Here is a 12,108-nt window from a genome sequence, read left to right on the forward strand (position 1 = left end):
AGAGGCTTGCCCCAGAGATCAGAAGGTGCAGGTGGAGAGGTCTCCCCCCTGACCAGACACCCAGGCTGACAGGGCCCAGACCTCTCCGCCTCCGGCCTGGCAGCTAAAAGATGAGGGTTCTCATGGAGGGCAGCTCAGGGCAGAGCCTCCTGCCACCCCAGCCAGGGAGTGGCTGGCTCAGTATACGGGATGATGTCAGTTTCGCTGGAGGGAAGGGGCCCCAGACACCCAAATCAGGTGCCTGTGTAGACTTCAGGGAGATCAAAGACCTGTGGGGGATGAGGAGACAGTCGGGGCAGCTGTATGGGACATCTGTCACTCATGCTGGTTTCTGAGGCCTGTGTGAAGGGGCTATACCCCCAGCCCAGATTGGTGCAGAGAGGCCAAAGCTCTGGGGCCATGGCCCCCTGCCCACCTGGTTTTGGCAAAAGAAGTCTGCACTCCTGGGCTGGGTTTCAGGACAGTGGCTGGCCCCTTGGAGTAAAAGCCCTGTCCTGCTAGTTGAGCCACCAATGGGGGAGGGAGGCTGCAGTATTTCCAGACTGATGAGAGCAGCTGGGGAGAAGTGACCCATTGGCTGAACGGGCTCACCCCAGGGAGAGGACCCAGTGCACAGTGCCAGTGGGTGCCTTGGAGAGAAGGTCCTGGAACAGTCCCTGTTGGTGAGCCTCTCTTTGAGTTCCCTCAGCAGCATCTCCAACCCTGAGTATGTCTGTACACACCTGCATACACATGTTGGGGATTGTGCAGTGTGCAGACACGTGTGTGTGGCAACGGGGAGGCTCAGACTTTGGGAGCAGCAGGCTGTGTGCTGAGAGAGGCCTGAAAAAGCCGGGTGTAGGGGCAGGGGAGCCGGTCTGGCTGAGTGGCTGGGCTAAGCTGGCTCTTGGCATCCCTGGGGCCCTACAGTCTGGCTTCTCTCAGAACAGTCCCCTTGGGAGCTGACATCATCAGGCATTCAGAATAGGCCTGCATGGCCTCCTTATCCTTTGAGCCCTTTTTACTGCTACTCCAAAATAAATAGCATTTCTCCTCCTCAGACCACATCGGCAGCAGGGCCATGGCTTGATCTTTCTGGTTTGTCTGGTGCCTTTGACAACCTTGATGTAAGGCTGAGCTGCAACTTCACAGAGCAGTTCATGGGGACTCCTGTGGCTGGGTAGATGTCCAGAAACGGAATGATCTTTCCTGTGGGGGTGGAGGCTGAGCTCTGCCACTCAGGACGGGGTCAGTGTTGTGGAAGTGAGGACGGGAGAAAAGCAGGGCTGCACTGAACGCGCAGGTGCTGATCTTCTGGATTCCAGGCTCCAGGCACAGGCAGAAGTCTTTGTGGGGTAGCTGGACCCATTGGCAAATAACCCATTGGCAAATTACGTATTGGGGACCTTGAAGCAAAAGGTGGGATGCCTTCATGGACTGTAGGCCTTGGAACTGTAGAATTTCAGCAATGACTCGGGAGCCATAAATGGCACCCACATCTGCCCCGAAGTCCCGTTAATCATGTTGCACTGATCCGAGTGCCAGAAGTTGACCTTGCTGAGCCTATGCCATTTGTCCATGAGGTGGATCGGGCTGAAGTTTTTGATCCCCATGAACACAGTGAAGAGCCCAGAGTTGGAGTTGTTGAGCTCAGCAAATAATTCCAACTTCCCCTTTAAAGGGGAACATCTGGGAAGAACAAGGGGTCATCATAGCCCTACACGATCTCACCCACAGTGGGGTTCAAGAAGGCACATTCGCCAAGGGTAGTGAACACCAAGGCCATGAAGTCTTCAGGCCCAGAGGCTTCTTCTCCATCATCACTGCTGCACTCAGGACCAGGATATTGGGCATGATGATATAACCTTGCCCCAAGCCCCAAGCCTCTGGACTTGTCACTGGAACTGGAAGTTACAGTACTTGAGGAAAGACACCATGTCATTGTCATTGAAAGAGATAAATGGTACTCTTGTGCTAGAACTCCCTGTATCCATAGGGCCCATACTCCCGCACCTTTAGCTTCTTGCCCTGGAGTACCTTGTTGGGGTTGACAATGTCAGAGAAGTAGATGGAGAGGTAGAAGGGGACAGGGATCTCCTTCCAGATGCCAAAGGACAGGCTACTGGGCCGATGTGCATACTTGTGTGAAGCTGCTGCTTGATGGTGGCGGGAACCACTATGATCATGACAGTGCCCAGCACAGCCCACAGCAGCCCAGTGGAGCCCAGCACCATGGCGTGCAGTACACTCTGGCGCGGCTGCCCGTGTCTGTGCACCCCGGTGCCCATGTGACATTCCCAGGGCTCTGCAACTGGAGAGAACTGGGTCTGGGGCAGAGGTGACAGAGGCAGCGACTCTGGGGACGTGGGCAGCGACATGACGGATCTCTTGGAAGGCAGCACACGGGGGCACGGCCAGGCAGGTAGCCAGTGGTTTTCTGCACCATTGAGAGCGCCTTCAGACCACCCAGGACACCCTGGGCACTGGGATTTGGCAGGCCAGGATAAAATTTCATGACAAGGGAACAAGTGTTCCCTCTTTCTGCGTTCCTACATAAAATTTATAGTTCATGTTTTCTGAAAATTATATTGAGTCACTTTCTGGTAGAAAAGAGAGTAAATGTGAATAACAGCAAAGAATTTGATGAAAATTTGTTCATAAAGTAATTTGATAATATTTTTCTGTTATATTAATCCTCAAGCTCTAAGGATGCAAATCTCAATTTTCTTTTTAAAAATTTATTTTTAGCATTTTTTAGAGGTGAGATAATATTTCAGTATGACGAAGAAAGCAATGTTACCCAGGTAGGTTTTAAAGATTTTTCTTACTACAATCTTAAAAAATGAATTCATGTATATTTAAAGATTTGTTTAAGTCTGAGATTAATGATATTTGGTATATTTATTTACTTTTATGACCAAATATAAATAAATTTGGTTATTGAATCCCTAGCTTTGCTAAGAGGGCTTGGCTTCATAATAATCATGGTATTTTGTTAATAATTATAGTTTTCACTAGGTTTGCTGCTAAATGTTGAAATGTAAAGTTACATTAGAAACTCCTAACAAGAAGAAATATAACATATATTGAATCTAAGAATAGTGTTCTGAAACTGATCCTGTTTGTCCTATGGGGACTGTGACAGTGGTATCAGCCTTTCCAGCTGCACATGGTTTGTTTATTGATGAATATTTCCTGAGGACTTACTATGTGCCAGGAATTGAATTAGGTTCTACAAACATAGTGATGACTGCTATCAAGTTTCCTTTCTTACATTGGAATCTTTTACTTAGATCTGGGACCTTTCATGTAGAGGAATAACCAAAGGCAGAATGGAATAACAAAAAAGAAATTAGTGCATCACACTTATTGATTCAGAATATTTTTAAAAGAAAACAAAAGCTGGCTCAGTCTACATGGATTTGATCATTTGCTAGGTAGCAAGTAGTCCATGCAGTCTTTAGGGTGTAGTTCTTTGGGTGGTCAACAAAACTAAAGAACATCTTCTTGTTAGAGTATTAAAAAAGCGATATTTTGCCTGACCAGGTGGTGGCACAGTAGATAGAGCCTTGGACTGGGATGCGGAGGACCCAGGTTCGAGACCCCGAGGTCGCCAGCTTGAGCGCGGGCTCATCTGGCTTGAGAAAAAACAAAGCTCACCAGCTTGGACCCAAGGTCGCTGGCTCGAGCAAGGGGTTACTCGGTCTGCTGAAGGCCTGCGGTCAAGGCACATATGAGAAAGCAGTCGATGAACAACTAAGGTGTCACAATGAAAAACTGATGATTGATGCTTCTCATCTCTCTTCGTTCCTTTCTGTCTGTCCCTGTCTCTGACTCTCTCTCTGTCCCTGTAAAAAAGGGGGAAAAAAAGCGGTATTGTTGTATTCTTAATGATTTGTGTTTCTAACAGAATCAAAATAAGGCTAATGACACCTTAACTGGAGTCCTGTCTCTAAGTGAATTGAAGTAAGTAGTCTGCTATTTGATTCAAAACTTAAGACATAAATTATAGAAAGATACTTATTGAGTTATCTTGCTTTTGAAACTGAGAATAGGAAAGAGACCTAAGGGTTACAGAGAATTGGTTCTTGAGTTCTTTGCAAACTATAACCATAATCACCTTTCACCAATTAATAGCCCTGTGAGGCTGTTCTCTTTGATGCTATGAAATTACCGCCATTTGAGTATTTGGTATTTGAGTAATATGATTTGGTAGCCAGCAAGATTGAAAGAAGAGCTCAAGGTAAGACTTCATGCATACCATTTGTTCATGTTTTCATGAAGCATTAGTGATTCACAAGTCAGAAAGGGGTCTTTGTTAAGTAGAGCTCAGTTTACAAATATATTCTTCCAGTTAGACAGTAGGTCAAAATGTGGGCCAGCCGGCTGGTCTAGGCCAGAACAGTCTTCCCCTGTCCACTGGCAGGGGAAACTTCGTGTCTTTGCCCTCATGGCAGAGAAGCCGCACGGAGATGAACTTCATCTACTCTCAACCTTGCTACTACCTCTCACATGAAGTTTCTTTAAACTTCCAACCAAATTCAAAAGCTTTGGGGATTTATCTGTGATGACAACAAGGAGAAAAACATTTCCCAGGTCAAAGCGAATAAAAAAAAACTACTCTTTAAGCTTCACCCTTTAATTGGCATTTTAACCCAGCCCCTTCTGGTGACTCAGCAATGCCTAGGTGGAGAGGAACCGCATGCATGAATCCCTCTGGTGGATAGCAAACATCCCTAGGGCTCTTCTGAGTTTATAGTAACAAAAAGTTATAGTGAGAACTGGGATGGGCTAGGGTGTTGTTCGTGTCCTTTATATGCCTATTTTTTCTTAACTCTTGATGGAAATATAGCTTTTCTAACTATTCAAAGCATATATGTGAAATAATGTCCAAGGATTTTAAACTTTAGATGGGCAATAATAGTGATAGGAAACATTTTTCAAACTCACAAATTTACAAACAGAATATAACTTAGCATACTCGTAATTCATCTCAAGTACTAGATTTGAAATAGAGATGAGTTCATTTAAAGCCACCAAGTATTTGTTGAACACCTTAACTATGTGCTGGGGATACAAGGAGGAATAAACTCAACTCCCTGAAATGAAAACTAGGCTTCATATTAAAATCATTTGAGGAGCTTTTAAAAAACACTGAGACCCAGCTCTGGCCATATAGCTCAGTTGGCTGGAACATCATCCTGATATGCAGAGGTTGCTCGGTTCGATCCCCAGCCAGGATACACACAGAAACAGACCAGCGTTTCTCCCCTCTTCTACCTTCCTCTCACTCTGAAATCAATTTAAAAAACACTGATACCCAAGCACAAACAAAACAAAACAACAACAACAAACCCACTGATACCCAAGCACACTCCATACCAATTAAATCAGTATTTGGGGACTGCAACGCAGGCATGAGCATTTTGAATGCTCCCCTGGTGCCTGCAGCATGAGGCCGTTTTGAGAACAGGGAGTCTGGAATCTGGTAGGAAAGATGCAGGATGAGAAGAAATTATGACATAGTAACAGTATGATCCCTATGATGAAGATGACATATACAAGGTACCAAGGGATGTTCTAAGTATCTGAATATAGAGCAGAACGAACACAACTGAAGTGGCCTGGGAACCCACCCACCCCCGCACCCCCGCCCCAGAAAGAAGGTAGCCTCTGAGCAGTTCCGGAGTAGCTTCTGTAAGCTCAAAAAGCTGACTACAATCGTCACCATCCTTCCCTTCTTCCCTCCAGACCTTCCCTGCAGCCACCCATAACTACTGCCCATTCCTTGGAGCAGGGTTTCTCGACTGGAGCACTGTTGACATTTTGGGACTGAGTTCTTTGTTACGTGGGGTTGTCCTGAACATTGTAGGATGTGTAACAGATCCATGGTCTCCACTCACTAGATGCCAGTAGCATCTCACCCCCAATTGCGACAAGAAAAAGATGTCTCTAGCTAGTGCCAGATGTCTCCTGGGGGGCAGAGTCACCCCAGCTTGAGAAGCACTGCATTAAAGTGGATTTTTAAACTAGATTTATTTCATCTTAACCTCACATGAAACTCTCCCAGATTGGAGAAATACAAGTGTTGTTGGAGTGTGATTGGAGGAGCGGAGTGAGGGAAATTCCGAAGGAGGAGTTGTGAGGAGGGGCAGGCAGGGTCAGCTGGAGAGGGCGTGAGGGAATCCAAGGCCCAGGGTCTACTACAGGTTGAGTGGCTGGCACGTCTCAGAAACTTTCCCTCAGCCAGCCAGCTCTTCCTCTGGCCCTCTGCCAGAAGCTGCCTGGAAGTTTTGGTAGCCTGATGAATAATAAAATTGTTCAACCATAATTTCTATCTTGCAATTATTGGCTATTACCAATACAGCCTCTGTCTGGTTAGTTTCCCTTGTCATATAAATAATTTCTTTTTCCCACATAGGAATCTCTATAATTACCCAGTGTTTCTTCAAAGTGAATACTGCAAGCAATAAATATATGCTTGATGTATTTGTTAAAAATCTATTTGTTTAGAATTTAACACCACCAATGGTCTCCTTCATGTCAATTTCTCACTTTGTTAACAGACGAACAGACCTCAACAAAACCCTGCAAGCCCTAAGTGAGGTAATCGTATACACCCTGTACCTTGTCTATAATTGTTGTTTGAGGGAAGGCATGGGGCTCTGCATTCCCAGGGAGATATATGTTCAAATTTCCCCAAGTCAGTCATGTAAAAGAGTGAATGGATTGGTTCTATTCCTCCAAAAATTAAAACTAGGCACAATGGATGGACATTACAAGGAGGTGGATTTTCTCTCACGTAAAAACCCAAAGTTTCTTAAAACAAGGGCCCCAGGAGAATGACCACTTTGATGTGATAGTGAGCTCCCTGACACTAGAGGTTTATAAACAGAACCTATACAGTCTGAACAGCTTTGATCATGTCAGGAATCTGGTAGGAATGGGAATGGACAATCCCTAGGGGTTCTTGTGGCTCTAAGAGTCAATGATGCTGTGATTAGTCCAGGGTTGTCTTGTCTGATACTTTCAACTGTCAAAGTAACATGTATATTTTTGTTTGTTTGTTTCAGACTTATTTTATAGTGTGTGCTACAGCAGAAGCTCAAAGGTCAGTTATTTTTGATACTTTTATAAAGTTGCTCGGTTCGATCAACTCATTATTTGTTGATTATTAAAATCTCAACAAATCTCATTATTCTTTACTCAAGAGAAATAAAGTATTGAGGAGTCTTAGGTTGCAAAATCAAAGGCATTCTTCTAAAATAAATACATATTAATGGCATTTTAGATATATGTATTTTTATTCTTCCAAACACTCATCAGTCTGTTACAACCATCTTCTCATTTCTTTATAAAGTACAGAGGGGTGGGTGGTGTTGGGCTGCTGGCCTCTGGTTCCATGAGGCGAAGGATCATCAATGTCCTTAGCCCCAAGGGCCACCAACATGACCAAGAAGTGGCTCCTAGTGGTCCAGTCAGAGTTAAGGACAGTCAGAGAAGAAAGAACACAATTTGGAACAAGGGAGAAGAAGGAAAGGGAAGGAAAATATTGGAAAGAGAGAGAAAAGGAGAAATTAAAAAGTGCACGCAGAGGTGAATCAGAGATTGCCCGACACTTTTTTTTAAATTTAATTTAATTTTTATTTTTTTACAGAGACAGAGAGAGAGTCAGAGTGAGGGATAGACAGGGACAGACAAACAGGAACAGAGAGATGAGAAGCATCAATCATTAGTTTTTCGTTGCGCATTGCAACACCTTAGTTGTTCATTGATTGCTTTCTCATATGTGCCTTGACCACGGGCCTTCAGCAGACCGAATAACCCCTTGCTCGAGCCAGCGACCTTGGATCCAAGCTGGCGAGCTTTTTGCTCAAGCCAGATGAGCCCGCACTCAATCTGGCAACCTCGGGGTCTCGAACCTGGGTCTTCCTCATCCCAGTCTGACGCTCTATCCACTGCGCCACCGCCTGGTCAGACTGCCCGACACTTTTTTGATGTTTGCACAGAGTATCTTAAATTGTGTCCACTGGATGTCCTGGCTGCCTAAACCAAGCGAATGACCTAAAAAATGACCATCAAACTACTCATTGGTACAAATGATGGCAAGTCTTCCATGAAATTTTATATCAAATCCCTATCCACTTATATATATTTAGTTCATTTCACTTACCTCTTTTTTTTTTTTTTGCAATAATAGCATTTTTCACCTAAACCAAGAATAAAGTACAAAGAAACCCAGAGAGAATGTCTTAAATTCCCAGTTATCTGACAATCTAGATTGTACTGCCAGAGAGATTTTGGATTTAAGAGACCTTGATATTCATCTAGGCTGGTATTTGAAAGGGCTCCTATATGGAAACTCAAATGCCTACAGAAGCCAGGCAAGTAGCCAGCTGGGGGTAAGGCTCTAGATGTCAAGATGCTTGTCTCTGTAGCCAAGTTTCACCCCGGCCTGTTCATTGTGTGGTGGGCAAAGTGAATCAGCAGCTGTGTGTGGTCAGAGGGTCTCTGGTTTGCAGCTTCTGTGAATGTAAACCGCTATAAATTTCTTGTCCTATAGTCTTTTGGATCAAGTTCAGACCATAGTAGGTGGGTGTGTACAAGCTTATAGGGTAACACTGCAAGTTAACAGTGTCACTGTCTCCCTTCCTCACTCTAAGTTTAAGAAAGCAATTACAAATATGGAGATAGGTTTCCAATTAGTAACATTCTGGTTGCATATATTTCTCTTGATAGCACATTAAACTGTACATTCACAATAAAACTGAACAAGACCATGGACATATGTTCCAGAACGGTGGCTTTGGAAGGAGTAAAGATTCGCCCAATGGGTAAGTTTTCTCTATCTTTATAGCTATGTTCATTTTCATATGGCTTTGATGGGTTCTTTTTAAAATTGAAAATATAATTAATAAGTTTATGCATGGTACAACTTTCTGTTTTAACCCTTTTGTCCTTGGGCAGTTTTCAAGGAGCTCTAAAAGGTGATTTTTCTTGCTTTCTTAATAAAATTTCAGTATACTATATTTGAAAACATGATAATCCCTGTTAAGAAGGAGAGATCTATTTGGAGTGTTCAATCACTTGCTGCTGGGATCTAAATGTTTACTTTTGAATTCCTCTTAGGAGTTGCTAAAGAGTGATTGATATTGTGTACATATAATCTTCTCAAAATTATTCACTCACTATTTTTGAGTACCCACTATGTATATGTGACATCCAGTTTATTTTATCACCTGTTTTAGGTAAATGCTCTTTAAAATGCAGTCAGTTTAAGAACTGTAATACTTGATGGATCTGAGCTGCTATCTTTACTTATTCTTGACCATGCATTTTCTTCTCTCTTTCCTTTTGTCTCCTCCAGAACAGTGCTGCTGTTCTGTCAGAATACCCTGCCCTTCCTCCCCAGAAGAATTAGAAAAACTGCAGTGGTATGTAGCAAACATGCTGACCCTTTTCTTAAAAAAAAATTTTTTTAATTGACATGTTGGCTAAAGAATTTTGAAATTTTGACAATGAATAAAGGCTTTCCATTTCAGCACGTCTCAAATGTTACTGCAAATATCAATCACTGAAGAACCTGTTAAAATGTAGATTCTGAACCAGTAGGTCTGGGCAGGGCCTGAGATTCTGCATTTCTAATAGGCTCCCTGCTGAAGCCAGTGTTGCTGGTTCATGGACTTCCCAGACCATAGAGCAGAGTTTCTTGGGTCTGGCTGCATATTGGGGCCATCTGGGGGGGGTTTAAAAACACTGATGCCTGCCTCCCACCCTTAGAGATGCTGATATCATTGGTCTGGGGTGCAGCCTGGAGTTCAGGGTGGTGTCAGATGGTTGCCAGGGGAGATTCACCTCTCTGTAGCTCATTTGTGTCTCACATGCATCTCTCTGATTCTTTCCTTTAGTGACTTGCAGAATCCAATTACGTGTCCTGTTGGTGGTTATCCACACGGCCCACCAGTTTCTTCCGGCAATTTCATCCCAGTTGCTCCTCAGGCCACTGTTCTTTCCCGGGTCTCCAGTGACTTCTCTTTAGCTAAGCATCTAGCTCATCCATCTGTCATCACCCAGAGCCCAACAGGAGTGATTCACTTTTCTTCTCTCCAGCCCTCCGCTCCCATAGTCTCTAGCCCTACCATTCACATGCCCACCCAGTCTGGAACTATATCTTCTCCTGTTCCCCAAACTGATCTTTCCCACACCCTGACACCTGTGCAGTCCTCACTTCCCACTCCCACCACGTCTGCCCCTGAGAGTGTCATCACGACCAGCACACCTCCTAACAGGACAGGTAAATATGAGGAGCCAAGCTGTGCCTGTGTTTGTTGTCATTCTGACTACCTGAAATACAGCTGCCAGACTCCCAAATCAAGATATCCGTAATAAGTTCACATCCAGCCTTTCTTTTTATGATGTCTGCTTATTTCAAGAGCTTCCTTTCAGGCATTCACAGAACATTGATACGGCTGAGTGTAAGTGTTTTGGCCAAGACTGGAGAAATAGCTCTGAGGCAAACACAGATCTCATTTTGTCTAGATGATTTATTTTATAGGGGTTTTTTTTTCTCTTACAAAAGGTTTTTGAGTCACCGTCTTCAACATTCTGAAGTCAAAACTTTTGAACAGTTAAACACAGTACCTCCATTTAGACAGAAGAGAGAAAAAAACGAAAACCAAATCAACGGTGTTCTCACAAACCAGTCAGTCCCAGAGAGACAGGCTGGGACTGAGCCCAGGCGGCCGCCAGGAGGGAGAGACCTTCAGAAGGCCTGGGCGTGGGGCTGCATGGGCCTTCACAGGATGAGCCCGTTAGCGCCTCCAAGCAGAGCACTCAGCCCGCGCTCCTTAAACATGAAAATAGCCACACTAAGCGCACCTGGTTGAGAACAATGGTGTATAGGAGAATGCCACGGAAACTGCACAGGGCTCCCCAGAAACAAAGTTGGTGTAGGGTAAGGCTAAAGGGGAGAAGGAAGAAAGCACAAAAATATCCGGGTACTCTCCAGAGTCTCAATTCAGTGAGTGAGAAGCAGGTCTTCCTCGAGAATTAAGGTGGTTTGAGGCAAAGCCAAATTCTGGGTGACATGAGATGGCAGCTGAGGCAGTGGTCCCACAGTGCCAGCTCCCCAGGACATTTAGAACTTCTGCCAAGTGACTTGATATTTCTTCAAATTTGGACTGCTCTCTCTTAAGCAATTTGCAAAATAAATATGGACACTTTAGGCCAAATTGTAAAATCATTGGGGCCCTAGTTAAGAGAAGGTTTAATGGCTGATGAAGAATGAGGTAAAATTGAAGTTCATTAGCCTGAGCCTAAAATGCTCACCTTTCCAAAGCTATCCTCATTGCCCCTTAGACTCGAGCTGACAGGCTACACAGAAAGGCCAGCAAGGTGGCCTCGTATGTCTGTGCTTCTGCTCCTAAGACTTGGGTTTCAGGCAAAGAGACAACAGAAGCAAAGTGACACATGCATAGAACATGTGTTGAGGTATTACCGGGTAGCTGAACGATGGATAGAACCTAAGGGTTCCGCAGGAGAGGAATGCTGAGACATTGATATTCTCACAATGACTCCTATAACACAATGACTATTACACAACGATGCATAACAACAGCTAGACAGAAACGTGGCCATTTTTCAAGTCTTGAGTAAAGTGAAAATAACACTAGTTTGCACACCATGTTTACAATAGTATCTTACATAACACATGGATAAAGATTAGACAGGAATATGCAAAATAAGAAATAGGATGATGTTAAGTGATCAAATTAAGAGACCTTTTTGTTGTTAGACAGGTTTTTATCAGTTTCCCAATTAAAAACACTATTAAAAATCAGGCGTACAGCTGGTAGTTAAACTATGAATTTCATAATATTCTCTTTTCCACGAAAAGTACTCCTAGCCACCCATATAAAATCTTGTACATGCCTGACCAGGCGGTGGTGCAGTGGATAGAGCCTCGGACTGGGATGCAGAGGACCCAGGTTCGAGACCCCAAGGTCACCAGCTTGAGCGCGGGCTCATCTGGTTTGAGCAGACCTCACCAGCTTGGACCCAAGGTCGCTGGCTCGAGCAAGGGGTTACTCGGTCTGCTGAAGGCCTGCGGTCAAGGCACATATGAGAAAG

General features: G+C 44.3%; 2 protein-coding genes and 1 pseudogene across 9 annotated transcripts in view; 1 reads left to right on the plus strand and 2 right to left on the minus strand.

The window, feature by feature from the left end:
* Positions 1-12,108, minus strand: part of LOC136317118 (serine/arginine repetitive matrix protein 3-like) — a 300,751-nt gene that overhangs the window by 257,843 nt on the left and 30,800 nt on the right. The gene's annotated exons all lie outside the window — the stretch shown is intronic.
* Positions 1-12,108, plus strand: part of ADGRG2 (adhesion G protein-coupled receptor G2) — a 133,601-nt gene that overhangs the window by 95,681 nt on the left and 25,812 nt on the right. For all 8 annotated transcript variants that reach the window (XM_066249664.1, XM_066249657.1, XM_066249661.1 and 5 more), the window contains 7 exons: positions 2,728-2,783; positions 3,890-3,945; positions 6,546-6,585; positions 7,053-7,090; positions 8,719-8,813; positions 9,347-9,413; positions 9,888-10,273. In XM_066249664.1, coding sequence (XP_066105761.1) covers positions 2,728-2,783; positions 3,890-3,945; positions 6,546-6,585; positions 7,053-7,090; positions 8,719-8,813; positions 9,347-9,413; positions 9,888-10,273 — 738 coding nt within the window. The remainder of the gene's footprint in view (positions 1-2,727; positions 2,784-3,889; positions 3,946-6,545; positions 6,586-7,052; positions 7,091-8,718; positions 8,814-9,346; positions 9,414-9,887; positions 10,274-12,108) is intronic.
* On the minus strand, positions 904-2,357 carry LOC136317302 (scavenger receptor class B member 1 pseudogene; annotated as a pseudogene).

This window comes from Saccopteryx bilineata, chromosome X, assembly GCF_036850765.1.
Source record: "Saccopteryx bilineata isolate mSacBil1 chromosome X, mSacBil1_pri_phased_curated, whole genome shotgun sequence".
NCBI classification, from domain to species: domain Eukaryota; kingdom Metazoa; phylum Chordata; class Mammalia; order Chiroptera; family Emballonuridae; genus Saccopteryx; species Saccopteryx bilineata.